Here is a 17,587-nt window from a genome sequence, read left to right as displayed (position 1 = left end):
TTTAGTCACTCTTTACTGCTGTACTGCAAGTTGGAATAACTGGGAAACTTACAATATGTCTAGCGCCATGTCAGATTTCAAAATTGAATATAAAAAAATCTGCTTGCTCTTTTGAGAATTGGATTTCAGTCCAGAAGTCTGCTGGAGCAGCACTCGTGTTTTAAAACAAACATATTTTCCCATGACCATATCCCTTTAACTTTAATATGGTGCAGAGAACAATATTCTGAGAAATTTGCAATTGGTTTTATCACTTTTTTTTTTTGCGTTTTGCATTATTTTGCTGTTTATTCAGCAGCTCTCCAGTTTGCAATTTCAGCAGTCTGGTTGCTAGGGTTCCATTCCATTTATAGATACCCCCAGAACTCATAGTAAGATGCCATAGTGAAATGGCATGGTGGCAATTCCATGTACTCATAGTAAAATGGCATGGTGGCAATTTCATGCATAAATACCACCAGAACTCATAGTAAAATGGTATGGTGGCAATTTCACGTATAAAAACCCCCAGAACTCATAGTAAAATGGTATGGTGGCAATTTCATGTATAAATACCCCCAGAACTCATAGTAAAATGTCATGGTGGCAATTTCATGTATAAATACGCCCAGAACCCATAGTAAGATGGCATGCTGGCAATTCCATGTATAAATTCCCCCAGAACTCTGACACTATGACAGATCCATAGTTAATAACCCATGAATGCAGTTGTTTGCTTAAAAACCTAAACACATATATTTAAATGAATATCAAATTTCCAGAGGTTAAAAATTAAAATGCATACATGAAATTGCCACCAATACAAGTTGCCTTTGACAATACAAGTTGCCATTGACTTAATTCTCCTATATACTGTATACCAGAATATTATATTTAAATGCATAAAACACCTTCATTTTTAGTTACTGGTCCTTTAATATATTATATCCATATGGCATTCTTCTAACTTGACTGCAGTTTCTTCATTTTGCAAGTGGAATGATTCAGATTGTTATCCCATAAGGGGGAAGTTCTAACTCTCCATACAAAAATTGTTTAATTTTTAGTTTTGCTTTACAGCTAATAACCTAACAACACTCAGGGTCTTATTTATTATTTTTCTCTGCCTGGCAACAATTATGTTGGAATACTGGGGAAAACACATTGCACTGAGAGTAAAAAAAAATGCTGATTTGCATCAAAAAATTTCCTGTTGCACACTGCATTGCATTTGTAGATGACCCTTATAGGTTTAGAACTGCACCAAATGTTACTAAAAAGTTAAACTATGGAGGTGTCTTGCTATACATTTAATTTTTTTCTTATGGCATCCATTTATAGCTTAAATGTTCAACTTGTCATAGTGCTATAAACATGCTATTTTTGTGAAATTCCAGTATTTTGTTATTTTTTCCTTGTTTTGCATTTCATATCCCATGATGCTGTGAGTTATAGCTCCATAAGAGCTAGACACTGTGGACTAAATTTCCTTATAAACCAAAAAATATTGGGCAGTCTGTCACTAACTTTATTTCACTATTACAGAGTCTGAAGAACAGTGATGTCAGCACAACATATTCAATATTTTTCTTACTTTAAGTAAACTTGTTTTTACTTTAGAAATTTCAAAATCACAGAATGACATGAGAATTACTGACAAATGCCACCTAACCACTGACTATGGACAGAAAGCAGAGAGAAGAAAAGACCGAAGAAGCAACTCTGACACTGCAATCAATTTGGCTAGTGAGGTACTAAGGCCTTCTGTTTTCTTACAGTATATTCTAAATATGTGTTGGATAATGATAAGCATAGAAAGAAAGGGAAGGAAATAATTGGCTAAGGGAAGTTAGCCTGGTTGTAGAATTTAGGCGTTTAAAAGTATTTGACTGATTTGATATTTCTTGGGTGTAAATGAGGTTTACAAGTGTAAGTGGACATGTAGTAGGTTGTATATTAAGGTGTAGAATAGTTACATAGTTACATAGTTAAATTGGGTTGAAAAAAGACAAAGTCCATCAAGTTCAACCCCTCCAAATGAAAACCCAGCATCCATACATACACCCCTCCCTACTTTTAATTAAATTCTATCTACCCATAACTATACTAACTATAGAGCTTAGTATCACAATAGCCTTTGATATTATGTCTGTCCAAAAAATCATCCAAGCCATTCTTAAAGGCATTAACTGAATCAGCCATTACAACATCACCCGGCAGTGCATTCCACAACCTCACTGTCCTGACTGTGAAGAACCTCCTACGTTGCTTCAAATGAAAGTTCTTTTCTTCTAGTCTAAAGGGGTGGCCTCTGGTACGGTGATCCACTTTATGGGTAAAAAGGTCCCCTGCCATATGTCTATAATGTCCTCTAATGTACTTGTAAAGTGTAATCATGTCCCCTCGCAAGCGCCTTTTTTCCAGAGAAAACAACCCCAACCTTGACAGTCTACCCTCATAATTTAAGTCTTCCGTCCCTCTAACCAATTTAGTTGCACGTCTCTGCACTCTCTCCAGCTCATTTATATCCCTCTTAAGGACTGGAGTCCAAAACTGCACTGCATACTCCAGATGAGGCCTCACCAGGGACCTATAAAGAGGCATAATTATGTTTTCATCCCTTGAGTTAATGCCTCTTTTATGCAAGACAGAACTTTATTTGCTATAGTAGCCACAGAATGACACTGCCCAGAATTAGACAACGTGTTATCTACAAAGACCCCTAGATCCTTCTCATTTAAGGAAACTCCCAACACACTGCCATTTAGTGTATAACTTGCATTTATATTATTTTTGCCAAAGTGCATAACCTTGCATTTATCAACATTGAACCTCATTTTCCAGTTTGCTGCCCAGTTTTCCAGTTTAGACAAATCACTCTGCAAAGTGGCAGCATCCTGCATGGAACCTATAGTTCTGCACAATTTAGTATCATCTGCAAAAATAGAAACAGTACTTTCAATGCCCACCTCCAGGTCATTAATAAACAAGTTGAAAAGCAAGGGAACTAGTACAGAGCCCTGCGGTACTCCACTAACAACACTGGTCCAATTAGAAAATGTTCCATTTACCACCACTCTTTGTAGTCTATCTTTTAGCCATAAAATACATACTCTCATATGTATTTCGGCCTGCTAGTTGAAGCCATTATCAGAATGATGGAGGATTGAACCAGTTGCACAATTCCGATTAGGATGGTTAAGTGAGATTTTAAAATATTGAAATTCACAGTGATATATTTTTTCAAATAAATGAAGGGACCGAGGGAGAAAAGTCCCCCTAAATTGATGTGTAACTTTGAAGGAGCAAAACAATATTTACTAAATTATAACAATTTCAGAATCCCTAGCCGTAAGTGCTAATATATTTTTGCGTATTTGCATCAAATGTGTAGAATATCTGTGGCTGAGGGCACACAGAGCAATGGTTCTGCAGTTTTGTTTTTTTGCAGGCTGAGAGAAGCGGACCTGCTACCTCAGTTTATCTACATTTAAAAGTACAGATTTCACTTGAGTGCAAAACTTCACCAGGTAAAAGTTGTTATTCATTCCTATGGGATTTTTAGAATTGTATTTGTAAAAATCGTAGAATTGTATTTTGTAAAAATCCCATAGAAATGAATAGAACATGGGTGAATTTTTATTTATGAACTCTGAACTCACGTTTTGATAAATCCACCCTTAAAATCTGACTTTTGATAAATAGGCCTCCACATATAAGTAGATTGTGTTTCAGCCTTGCTGGCCTATTAATTGGCTCATAATGCACAGTCTGTATACTTTGTATTTACTAAAGGAGTGCAAAGAGCAAATAAAAAAATAGTTTTAGATCACCATGTTTTACCTACAATGGAGTAATCTTCTCAGGAATTATTTACAGTGTACTTACAACCACAGCAATCAGGAGCAAAATTTTGCAAAGGAGACAGAAGATATCATGTAGCTATAATTTTAATGCACAAGTAATTGAATTGCAAGGAATTCTGTCACTCTGTCTGCTTTATGGCAGACAGACAGCAGGACCGATTGGAGCTATAGCACTTTGGTCTGGGGTATTGTCAAATAACCTTTAACGTGTACATCCTTTTCATATTTTAGTGATTGACTGTAGATGTTAGAAAATTGTTAAGTATTATGAAGTATTTAAAACTTCCAAAGTTGGCACTTAAAGAGATACTGACACCAGAAATCTAACATTTTTTTACATTTACCATAAAACTTTGCATGCTTCTTATAATTTTGCCACAAAGTATTTGCCCAATGCTTTTACATTACCTATCTGACTTCCTGTGATTACCTATGAGGGGGCTGCCATATTTGTGCAGCAGGAGTCAGTTTGCATTCGAAACTTACTTACAAAAACATACCTCTCTGCAAAAAACAGCCTGACCTATAGGTAAATTTTAATGTACATTCATATTTTAAAAAGTAGTTTTTTAGTGTCAGTAAGCATCAATGCATTAGAGCGGTTTCAAAGGTGAGTTTAGCTAATACAACAGCTAATAACACTTTGGGGCAAATTTACTTACCTCCGAAATTGCTCCAGTGACGGCTTCACTGAGATCGCAACATTTCACCAGGTATAGATAAGCCAGGACAACGCTAATTCACAAAGATCCGAAGCGGCTTCTAGGGTATCAAACACTTGCGAAGCAATAATACGATAAGCATTTCAAAGTTACGCTAGTGATGCCTAATTAGCATATGGCGTGAAGTTAAAGTACAATGAACATATATGTTGCAGTAACTACATTACACTACACAAGGCCAGGGAACTTTAATAAAATAGAATAAAGGTGTTATATTGTCCTACACATGTGCCCACTGTATAGTTTAGGTGCCATATGTTAGGAAATGTAGGGGAGAAGGAGGGAACCCAAAAAAAAAATTTACCATCTTTTTCAGCCTATCACCCTGTAAAAAGTAAAAGACGCAAGCGTTTTTTGGGACTTAGAAATATTTTGAGGAAGTCCTATCTACTCTATTGCACTTCGCCTGGTCTGAGGTGGCGAAGGCAAGTCTGGTGCAATAAGTAACGTTCAGTAAAATCCGCATCTTAGTGAATTTGCGTTGTTACGTCCATTCGCCAGAGCGAAAATTTGTCTGATGTTAGAGTGCCAAGTAGCGCTAGAGTCTATCTCCTTCGCTAGTGAAGTTATGCCAGCATCCGTTAGTAAATCGGCGAAGTCACGAAATGACATCACGCTGGCGAATTTTCACCCCTTAGTAAATTTGCCCCTTTGGATAGATTTATCAACAGTTGCGATAAATCATTTGGGGTAAAAAACTGTGATCGCACGTAATTTCAAATCACAGTTTCTGAAGCTTGGATATTCGTGATTAAGCGCAAAAAAACTTGGAAACTATTGTCGTCTAAAAACTGACTAAGGTTCATATAGACGTCAATGGGAGTAAAAAACATAAAAAAAAAAATTCAATTTGCGTTTTTAGAGAACAATGAACAAAGAACAGAAGAGAAGCAAAGAACAGGGTACACAGATGCAAGGGAATGAACAAATGACTTGAGGAAGAGGCAGTTCCAGGGTACACTTAACGTGTTGTGTTAAGGCCAAGGGCAGATGGAGCATTGGCTCTGGTGCTCTCAGCTTTCATACTTTTTTCAGGCTGAGAAATGCGGATCCGCTCTGTGCTCCATCCCATTGATTGGAATAAGACTTACTTGCGTGCAGGCATGCAACAGAGTGTAGTGGAGGTTTATCTGTGTCTGTGTTTGTGCTTTGATAAATTATATGTTTTTAAACAAACCTTTATACCTAATTATATATCATGCTCTTCAGCTGGAGAAGGCCCACAGTCTGCATCAGTTTATCCACAAAACAAAGGAAACAGGAGGCTCAAAAGAGAAAAATGAAGCAAGGCAAGGAACAGAAGAAGAGACAAACATTATAAGAAGAAAAACACTCTGTGGGAGCACAAAGAGAGTAAGCCATCCCTGGCTGCACTATGTACACAAGTACACAGTTGCAACAGAAGTGATGTTATGCATTAGAAAACCTATAAGATCCTATCACAGTATCACAGTTTTGTCGTGAAGTGTTTAATTTATATATATATATATATATCTATATATATATCTATATATACGTATATCTATATATATATATATATATATGTGTGTGTGTGTGTGTGTGTGTTTTTGTGGGGACTCATATGGTTAAATCCCACTGATTTTTTTCATCTCAAACTTTGTGATGTGATGTGTGATGTGATGCTACTTGTTTAGGTGCAAGTCTGTGAACACATAAGCGTGCCATACTATAAGGTGAAATATACTGTATATACATACATATAATGGGAACATAATTTTTCTTTTTAGGAAAGTGTGTGCAGCATCACCAGCACTTGCTCTGAAGCTGGCAGCTATGACAATGCCAATATCACAGGAGAAATAGAGTTTGCAGTTAAATACAATTTCAAGACCTGCACCCTTGAAATCACCATCAAAGCATGCAAGAACCTGTCTTATGGAGATGAGAAGAAGAAAAAATGTAACCCGTGAGTGTTCATTTTTTTATATTAATATATGGTTATGAGCTTCTAAGAAATCACATGAGATCTGTTTTGGACTCTTTAAGCTTCAGACACTGGTTCATAGCATAAAACTACATTAAGGATTGGTGAGTCCATTAAATATCATTATACAAATTTAAAGAATTAGGTTTTTGCTAAAAACACAGAACAGAAATGTCTGTCTTTTAAAATTACATAAAATCATTACTATTCTCAATATATTTCCTTAAGAAGGAAATGTAAAAAGGCCACCCAATATGGCTTAAATCAGCTACCAGGAAGGCAAAAATAGAAAATCACAAAGCTATTGCATCCCATGCAAAGCCTAATAACAAAAGGTTTTCAAGTATATCAATAGTAAAAAGATGTGGGTTGAGAGTGGCTTCATTAAAAAATGAGGATAGTTTAGTTACAATGAACGCTGAAAAGTGACTTCGGGTCTTTTCGCTGCTTCGGCTGTTCGGCTTTTCTTCGATTTGGGACTTCAGAAGGGCGGCACGGCTTCGGCACTGTCAAGGGGAGCCCAGCTCTTTTGAAAAGTGCAGCACAGCTGGGCCATCCTTCAGGCCTGGGCCCAGTACAGGAGTACCCCCTGTGCCCCCTGATAGCGGCCCTGTATACAATAGAGGAGTCAAAGTTACGCCGTGTAACTCTGTCTAGGCTAGACCTTGTGTGGCTAGGAAACAGGCAGAGCACTGGTTACATTTGCAGTAGACCTACAAAGTTTATGTATATTAATGTAAGATTATGCACCTAGGCTGTAAAAATAACTTACAACCTTAATGGGGCTGTTTTTGGCAAATCCATAATGGAGAAGAAACTTGGGGTCCTTGTAGATAATAAACTTGGCTTTTACAATCAATGCCAGGGAAAACAAGGGGTATAGATTTGCAGGAGGAGAGGGTCATGAAAGTCTCAGTTATGATGAAAGACTGGCCAAGTTGGGGTTGTTTACACTTATGAAGTGGCGCTTACATACAATAAATTCTCTGATACTTTATGTACCAGTAGGTAATTCCAACAGACACAAAGGCATCCTTTCAGATTAGAAGAAAGGAGATTTCATCTAAATAGTGACACATTTTTACAGTGAGAGCTGTGAATTTGTGGAATTCTCTCTCTAAATAAGTTTTACTGGCAGATACATAAGATAAATTCAAGAAGGGGTTTTAGCAAGTGAGAAAATACAGGGCTACTGAAAATACTTCTTAGTACAAAGATGATCCAGCTACTGTCTTTGAAGGACTCCCTGAGGCAAATTAGAGAGGCCTCAGAAGGGCTTTAAGATCTTCCACTGGATCAACAGTTAGGCAGGTTTTACTAAGGGTCTATGTACTAACATTCACATTTTTTTACTAACCAAAATTTTTGTCTACATTTTTTTTATTTCTGTGAAATTTCTGAAGTGTAAAAACCATGAAAAAACTAATACAAAACTTTGTCAAAGTAAAAGCAGCTAATGTCCTATAGAAGTCAATGGGAACTTTTTTTAGGGGGAGGGGAGGTTCGCTAGTACATGTCCAAAAAACTAACATTTTTAAAGGTATTTGAGGTTTTTGTATTTTTTGTCATTCAGCTTTTTTTGTTCTTACTATTTATATTCAAATATTTTAATAAATTACAAGGCTTTCATGATTTTAGAGAAATAGTTTAATCGTAGTTTTAAAAAAACTCTAAAACCACTAAAATTTGAATGTTGAAAAATGGGCCTCTTAGACATAAAAGGGTGAACTCAGTTGTCTTTTTCAACCTATGTTAATGCAATCAGACACTTTTTACTATAGTTTAATGCCTTATAACCAGGATACAAAATCATGCAATATAATGCATTTTTAATTTCTTAGATATGTAAAGACTTACCTACTTCCTGAAAAATCCTCCCATTCTAAAATGAAGACAAGCATTAAAAAGAATACAGTGGACCCATTTTTTAATGAAACATTAAAGGTAACGTATAACTAAAGGTCATTATGGAACTAATACCATTGTTTCTTGACCTGAACTGCTTATTGAATCAGCAGCTGTAGGTTTCTTTCTTTAAAACATTACCCATATGATGTCTATGAATTCATCCATTGCTTAAAGGTGCTGGATATGAGTGATATGAGTTACGTAGGGGTCTATTTATGAAGCTTCAATTTTTTCTGAGTTTTTAAAAGGAGAAAACTTACATTTTTAGAGGGGGAAAAAACTTTATTTTTAGAGATTTATTATACCCCAAAGCTGCTAAAAATCCAAATCCTTAAATACTCCATCTATGCTCCATGCTATGCTTTTATTAATTGTGTGATTTTTGATCCTTGAAGATAATTGAATATTTTGGGGTCATAGGGCCAGATTCAATTCAGTGAGAAAAAGGTTTATCACGTGAAAAGTCATGGACAAGATTCAATTTGAGATGTAAGTCAATTCAGAAAAACGTATCTCATGGTTTATCATATGAAAACTCTATTGAAAAAAATTGGAACTGAATTTGGGGAATTTTTTCAACTCAAATTGGATCTCGTCCGTGAGCTTTTTCTCCCTGAATTGTGTCTGGGACAAAGATTACCACAAGTTTTTTGTTGACTGTGTCCTAATCTAGTGGCAAATGTTACAAGCATTTCTAACCATGAAGCCCAAAATCTTTGGAATTTATCCATCAAATGATTAGTTACAATTTTTTTGCCATAATAAATAAGGGACCTGATTGGTATATGTAAGTTATTTGTAGGAAATAGTCGATTTACTAAGCCTAGGAGGCAAACTTCTGGGGATATTAACACTGGAAGGGTCAGAGTTTTTGTAACATAATTAGTCATTGCAGTCCAGCATGGTTTATAACTGAACAACCCAAATCATATGCTTTCCCCCACATCCTTTACACGTAACAGCCAAGTCTTTCCCATAAATTCTAGATTATTAGGATTGAGGTAGACACATAAAAGAGTAAATTAATCTCTAGAGGATATGGAGTTTCTCTGTAGCTTCGTCCCTCTGATCCTCACTCGAGCCCACAATACCTCTATACTGATTGTCATATTTTATATGGAAAGGCATAGGAACAGTTCTACTCTAAAGACACTATGATGCTTCAGTTGCAAATTTTTATATATTGGTAGGGTTGGAGAATTCAAAGAATTTACCACTATAGGCCAGATTCAATCCAGTGAGAAAAAGTTATCTCCTGGTTTATCACGTGAAAACTCATGGATGGCATTCAATTTGAGGAGAAAAAACTTCTCGAAATTCAGTTCCAGTTTTTTCCCATATACTTCAATGGAGTTTTAACATGATAAACAGTGAAATAAGTTTTTCTGAATTGAACTGCATCTGAAATTGAAACTCATCCATGACTTTTCACGCTGTATCAAATCTGGCCCTATGTCTCCAAAATATTCAATTGTCTTCAAGGACCAAAGAGCACACAATTAATAAAAGTATACAACTTTTAAAAGATTTGTAGTTTCAATAAAAAAGTATATAAAATATATAGACACCATCAAGCGCTCAGTTAGTTAATACTAACACCTTAGCAATTTTAAAAATGAAATTAATTAAATGGGAACTCCACAAAAACATAACTTAAGCTTTTTGTAAAGTAAACATAATTTTAAGCAACTTTGCAATATACATCAATTAAAAAATATATAGACTTTTCATGATTTCTAATGGTTTGGAACAGTTCCCTAAGCCTCGCCCCCTGCTCTCCTGCTGATCTGCCTGACTACTTTGCTGAGCTGGCTGATTACTGTTACTTTCTACCAGCAGCAATCTTTCCTCAGCCTGCATCCTCCAAACTCCACAATTCCCTGCACACGTGATTTCTATAAGGAACTGAACATCACAGTGCAATGCATTGTGGGTTATGTAGTTCCATCATGCTGACTGTAAGCTGTGGAGAAGTTGTTACAATTTGTAATATCAGTGTTTAGTCCCTTCTTCCCTGCAAGGATTTCAAATGATACAGAAAGAGAAGAACTGTTAAACAGCTGGATTGCAGCATAGAAATGTATTCATAATTTTTGAAGAAACGGGTAACGGGGATGCCGTTAATAAATATCCATCATTAATGCATTCACTATTACAATTAGTTAGCAAACAGTACATATGTATACATACCACCCATTTTCACAAAATACACCTTATTGATAACCTAGCAACTTCAGAAGGGTAAAGGAAATATCTCTTTACTAATGCATTCACTATTACACTTAGGGGCCGATTCACTAACTTCGAGTGAAGGATTCGAAGTAAAAAAACTTCGAATTTCGAAGTGTTTTTTTGGGCTACTTCGACCATCGAATGGGCTACTACGACCTTCAACTACGACTTCGAATCGAACTATTCGAACTAAAAATCGTTCGACCATTCGATAGTCGAAGTACTGTCTCTTTAAGAAAAAACTGCGACCCCCTAGTTCGCCATCTAAAAGCTACCGAACTCAATGTTAGCCTATGGGGAAGGTCCCCATAGGCTTTCCTAAGTTTTTTTGATCGAAGTATATTCCTTCGATCGTTGGATTAAAATCCTTTGAATCGTTCGATTCGAAGGATTTTATCGTTCGATCGAAGGAATAATCCTTTGATCGTTCGATCGCACTATTTGCGCTAAAATCCTTCGACTTCGATATTCGAAGTCGAAGGATTTTAATTCCCAGTCGAATATCGAGGGTTAATTAACCCTCGATATTTGACCCTTTGTGAATCGGCCCCTAAATTATTAACCAATGCATATGTATACATAATAAGAGATGCCCTATATTGTGGCCAAAATATTGCTTGGCTAAGCAGATTGCAGCCTCACTGGGGTAAAAGGTAGCTCTTCTGTATGTTGGCTTAATTAGTGTTTCACTGTCCACACGTACCATATGTCTATTGCCTAACTCTTGATTACGTTATCCAGACACCACCATATTACATGACAGTGTTAAAAGAGTTATGTCTGAATCAAAATGCCTAGTTTAAAATTATAATGAATGGATGATAGAAATGCAGCAAAAAGACTGATAAAAAAATAAAACTGTCTTTATATGCTTATTAGGTGAGGAAATATGAGTCCGCAGACATTAGTAAAAAAATAAACCAGTTATTACTCCTGTTTCCCTATACCCAATTGGCCATTTGGCCATTTGGTGTAGGTTAATATTTTTCACACAATATTGCAGTTGTCATTATGTGTGTATATAAAATCTTCAAACTGGCACACCCTTACAAAAACTTTGCCTTTTTATTTTTGATACTTTGTATAAAAGTCCAACGTTTCGGTCCTCATTAGGACCCTGAGAAAGAAACTGGGTATGGCTAGAGTGAGCCACAGGTATTTTTAATAGCAATAACAAAGTATCCCGCAGATATGACACAGGGAAGTAGATTTATAAAAAAAAAATTTTTCAAGTTTTTTAATTCGAAAACCTTGAAAATCCTGTGCATTTATTTTTAAAAACGTAAACCTCCTAAACTCGATTGCATAAGCCTACATTAAATTACAGTTCATTATGGAAAAAACACATTTACTCTTAAGTTTCAATGATTCTGTTAAATTTACAATTAATCTCAAAAACCCAAATTGAAAAATAGCTTGAATTCTGCAAATACAGCTTACATTGAACCAGCTATTAGTTGTTAGTTTTTTGTATTCAAGTTTTTTCTCTTAATAAATCTCAAACATTTGAGGTTCGGACAAATGCAAACATGAATATACTTGAGAATATTTTTGAGAGCTTGAATAGATGCAATTTATTAGAAAACATTGCTAAAATTTTGCATTAAAAATAATCAAAAGCTGCGTTTCTGTAGAAATCAATGGGAATAGTTTTTTAAAGATTTCACTCAATTTTATATGTTTTTTCCCCAGTTAATTAAAACAGTTAAGATGTTCAGCCTTATTCAAAATGAATGGAACAATTTGCTTGTGTGTGACAAATGCTACTGGACTATTCTGTGACTATTGTCGCATTTTTATTCCACAGTTGCTCTTTATTGCTTAAACTTGAAAATTTATATATGTGATCCTAGTTTTGTTAAGGATAAACTATTACTAAAATTTAAAACTTAAATAAGCTTCAGCATACTGAAATAAGAAACTTTCTAAATACCATCAATTAAAAATGATGTACCATTTCTGAAATAATCAAGTTTATGTTCACTATCCCTCTCTCAGCATCTGTTTCTCTTCATTCTGTCATCATGCAGCAGTTGGGTGTCAGATATTCATTGACAGTATGTCCAATATATCTTATTGGGGGGGCTTCCTTTCCTAGCAGATAAATTAGCATTCACTCAAATAACTGATTCCAGTATAAACAAAATAATTGCCCTTTGCACAAATCCTGCATGTAGAGAGACAGAATGTCTGGTAATTTTAATAGAGTGAACTCTAATACATCTTCTAAGAAAAAGGAGCCCTCCCTATAAGATATATTGGATCTAACTGTCAATGATTATCTGACATCCAACTCCTGCATGTGAGCAATCAACATGCATTTGACCAACTAAAATTTGCTTGTACAATCAAATGACATACTGTATGGGTCATTTTGTCTCCTACGTTAAAGCACAGGGGCGATAAAATAACCAAAATGCTGTTCCATTGTCAGTGATGTAAAAGTCTTTTTTTTGTGCAGTTATGCTATTTGTAAAAGAGAAAAAATTGGAGGGCACACCGCCTCTTAGAGTAAAAACCACTGTTTATTGTAACATTAAAAAACAGGATGGCTCTGTGTAATAGAGGCATTTGGGAACAGCCTTTAATCGTTGAAAGAACAGGCGCAGCATTTCTGATGTTTTGTTGCAAGTGCTTTAAGGTTTGGCCTCAAAGCAGCATGTGTATTAATGCCCTTAAGGTCCACACAAAGGTCCAGATTCTCAGTGAGAAAAAGTCATGGATGAGATTCAATTGGAGATGCAATTCAATTCAGAAAAAAATATCTCACTGTTTATCATGTGAACACTCTATTGAAGTACATGGGAAAAACTGGAACTGAATTAGGAGAAAAGTTTTTTCACGTGGAAAACCATGATATAAACGTTTTCTCACTGAATTGAATCTGGCCCAAAGAGTGAAAACCTTCCTCTCTGTGAATGGAAATGATGCAATGCAAAATGCCTAGTACCAAAATTGTACTGATAAACATTTACATGTTTACATGTGTTAAAGTTGTCCTGCTTAGTTACATTTTTATTTTGTTCTTAAGTACACTATTAAACACTCACAGCTGGAGACACGAATACTGCAAGTATCCTTGTGGCATGTGAGTACACTGAAGAGGAAAGTTTTCTTAGGAGAAGTGAATTTACCTCTTGAGCTGTGGGATTTTGAGGATAATTCAACCCAGTCATTTAAGTGGTACCAACTGAGATCAAAGGTAATGATCTGTATGATGCCATCTTTAGTACGTATTACTATATATAAGAGCTTTGGATCCCAAAATTTTGAGCTGTATTTACTAGCATTCAATTAAATGTGGTATTTTTATTGGCAAAGTGCTATTGTGCCTATTTATATTATTTACAAAAACTTTTTGTATGTATTTTCCCAGTTTTCTCATTATGTAGTATTCAGAAACTTTCTCATTGAATAATATTTGCTATTTAAGAGATGGCATAAGACTTCTGTTTTATGAGTGAACAAAGCAAAGGGACACTATCACTTTTAATCAGTTGGTACAAGATTTGTCCTTTACTTAATATAAACAAGTATTTTAAACAAAGTATATATATATATATATATATATATATATATATATATATATATATATATATATATATATATATATATATATATATATATATATATCTGTACAAAAGTAGAGTGGAGCACTCAACCCGTCCGTGACTTAGTCCACTTACATGGACAAATCATATATATTTAACAAAAAAGTCCAGACCAATTCAAGGTAAAGAAAAATGAATTTTACCAGTATACAGGTAGTCATGCAAAACATGCAAACATGCAACGTTTCGGAGCTCCCGCCCCTTTGTCAAGCATCTATTCTCACAATGACATCATATCCTATTTAACCTGTCCCATAACATAGACACACCTACTTCTTACATGGTATTAATTATTTAACATACACAAATAATAGTTCAATAGTTTCACTCCTAGCGTATTATCTCAATACTACATAGGTTCACATAATTACAGTCATTACGCATAATGTGTCTAATTCTCATAGTATAGTACTGTCTTACTCTTACACCATTTATATAAATGCATAAAGATCATATTCTCTGTTAAGTCCTTTAGGATGTAGCGTCTGCAGGGTATGGATCCAAAATTTCTCCTTCTTTTGGAGTTGTAGGAGTCTGTTGCCCCCCCGTCGTGGGGGGGCAACAGACTCCAATACAAGAAATCTGAGGGATGCAGCGGTATGTCTGGCCAATTTAAAATGAGCTGGAACTGGTAATTTAACCATTTCCTTCCTGATTGTAGATTTATGTTGACTTATTCGATCTCTGATCGGCTGTATTGTTTCCCCTATGTACGCTAGCCCACACGGGCATTTGATCATATATATCACATATCCTGAATCACACGTATAATGGCCACGAATATCAAATTTTTTTCCTGAGTGTGGGTGTTTGAAAACATTAGTGCGTATTACGCTTGAACATTGGTTACATCTCCCACATGGATACATGCCATCTTTAAGTGGAGCCAACACTCTCTGTGTGGTGATTCGTGAAGTGCCTAAATCGGCCTTTACCAATCTATCCCTCAAGTTTTGTGGTCGGTTGTAAGATAACAGTGGGGGTTCCTCAAATTCTCTAATCCCTGGTAGGCTTTGCGTAAAAGTGGCCAATGCTTATATATAATCTGATGGACTTTACGTGCGCAGGGATGATACGTATGTACAAACGGAATTCTGGTTTGCCTCTCTGACCTCTGTGCCTTTTCTTGGATACTAGATTGTCGATCTAGATCTCTCACTCTGCACACTTCTCTCTTCAATGTCTCACCAGGGTAACCCCTCTGTTCAAATTTAGTAGTCATTTCCTCCAGTCGTATGTCTAATCTCTCTTCCTCTGTTACTATACGCCTCACCCTTAGCAACTGGGATCTGGGGAGAGAAGAGATGTTAGCCCTCGGGTGTACGCTCTCATATCTTAATAAATTATTACGATCTGTAGGCTTAACAAATAGATCAGTACATAATTGTGTTCCCTTGCGATAGACCTTAGTATCCAAAAATACCACCATTTCATGGCTATGTACTAGTGTAAATTTAATAGTTGAAACACAATTATCCAGATATGTCTTGAATTCCAGCAGGGATTGAACGTCACCCCTCCAGATGACCATTAGATCATCTATGAAACGCCACCACTTAACACAATGTTTGTTAAACAGGTCATGTGTGTATACATAATGGTTCTCAAATTGACTCATGAACAAATTGGCGTAGGTAGGGGCGACGTTCGATCCCATCGCTGTACCCTGTAACTGAAGGACTCCTACAACTCCAAAAGAAGGAGAAATTTTGGATCCATACCCTGCAGACGCTACATCCTAAAGGACTTAACAGAGAATATGATCTTTATGCATTTATATAAATGGTGTAAGAGTAAGACAGCACTATACTATGAGAATTAGACACATTATGCGTAATGACTGTAATTATGTGAACCTATGTAGTATTGAGATAATACGCTAGGAGTGAAACTATTGAACTATTATTTGTGTATGTTAAATAATTAATACCATGTAAGAAGTAGGTGTGTCTATGTTATGGGACAGGTTAAATAGGATATGATGTCATTGTGAGAATAGATGCTTGACAAAGGGGCGGGAGCTCCGAAACGTTGCATGTTTGCATGTTTTGCATGACTACCTGTATACTGGTAAAATTCATTTTTCTTTACCTTGAATTGGTCTGGACTTTTTTGTTAAATATATATATATATACTGTATATATATATATATATATATATATAACAAAGTATTTTAAATTAAAAAAAAAACTTATTCCTGATCAGAAAGTGGATAGTGAAGTGCTCTATTCAAGGGCACCTGGTGGCAAATATACAGTGTTTTACATAGTGGCATATTAAAGGTATATTGCCAGAACACTGTGAAGGCTTATTTATCATCATCATCATCGTCTTATTTTAGTGGTTTTTGACTTTACACTTACCGTATATACTAGAGTATAAGCCGACCCGAGTATAAGCCGAGGTACCTAATTTTACCTACGAAAACTGGGAAAACTTATTGACTCTAGTATAAGCCTAGACACAACTACAGCCCTGTCTCCCAGCAGCGCACATTCTGCCAAAGCGACCCCCCCAGCGATCAACTGGACTTCTTTGCAAAGTTAATGGTGACAGAGAATAGCCAAACGGATTACTGTGTGCATTGTCCCACTGTCCCACTACCATGTGCAGAGGGTGCTGTTTGATATTGCCATCACTGTTAATCTTTCATATAACCAACAGAGGGCACTGTGTGATATTGCAGTCACTGTTATTCTTCCATATAACCAACAGATGGCGCTGTGTGATATTGCAGTCACTGTTATTCTTTCATATAACCAACAGAGGGTGCTGTGTGATATTGCAGTCACTGTTATTCTTTCATATAACCAACAGAGGGCGCACTGTTATTCTTTCATATAACCAACAGAGGGTGCTGTGTGATATTGCAGTCACTGTTATTCTTTCATATAACCAACAGATGGCGCTGTGTGATATTGCAGTCACTGTTATTCTTTCATATAACCAACAGAGGGCGCACTGTTATACTTTCATACAACCAACAGATGGCGCTGTGTGATATTGCAGTCACTGTTAATCTTTCATATAACCAACAGAGGGCGCACTGTTATTCTTTCATACAACCAACGGATGGCGCTGTGTGATATTGCAGTCACTGTTATTCTTTCATATAACCAACAGATGGCGCTGTGTGATATTGCAGTCACTGTTATTCTTTCACATAACCAACAGAGGGTGCACTGTTATTCTTTCATATAACCAACAGAGGGCATTGTGGGATATTGCAGTCTCTCCCCCAAGTGAACTACTACTGTTGGTATAGGAATGATTAAAAGTGACTGCAATCTCAGCTACTCGGGTCGGGTACCGCTGACCCGAGTA

The 17,587-nt window shown here is 36.1% G+C and overlaps 1 protein-coding gene across 2 annotated transcripts in view; it reads left to right on the top strand.

Annotated features, from left to right (window-relative positions):
• The window catches only part of sytl3.L (synaptotagmin like 3 L homeolog), a 75,715-nt gene that overhangs the window by 56,873 nt on the left and 1,255 nt on the right, over window positions 1–17,587 (top strand). For both annotated transcript variants that reach the window (XM_041562842.1, XM_018263234.2), the window contains 5 exons: window positions 1,600–1,730; window positions 5,777–5,920; window positions 6,316–6,494; window positions 8,354–8,456; window positions 13,684–13,854. In XM_041562842.1, coding sequence (XP_041418776.1) covers window positions 1,600–1,730; window positions 5,777–5,920; window positions 6,316–6,494; window positions 8,354–8,456; window positions 13,684–13,854 — 728 coding nt within the window. The remainder of the gene's footprint in view (window positions 1–1,599; window positions 1,731–5,776; window positions 5,921–6,315; window positions 6,495–8,353; window positions 8,457–13,683; window positions 13,855–17,587) is intronic.

The sequence above is a fragment of the Xenopus laevis genome, chromosome 5L, assembly GCF_017654675.1.
Source record: "Xenopus laevis strain J_2021 chromosome 5L, Xenopus_laevis_v10.1, whole genome shotgun sequence".
Taxonomy (NCBI): Eukaryota; Metazoa; Chordata; class Amphibia; order Anura; family Pipidae; genus Xenopus; species Xenopus laevis.
Note: the sequence above shows the minus strand (reverse complement) of the source record. Positions and strands in the feature narration are given on the sequence as shown.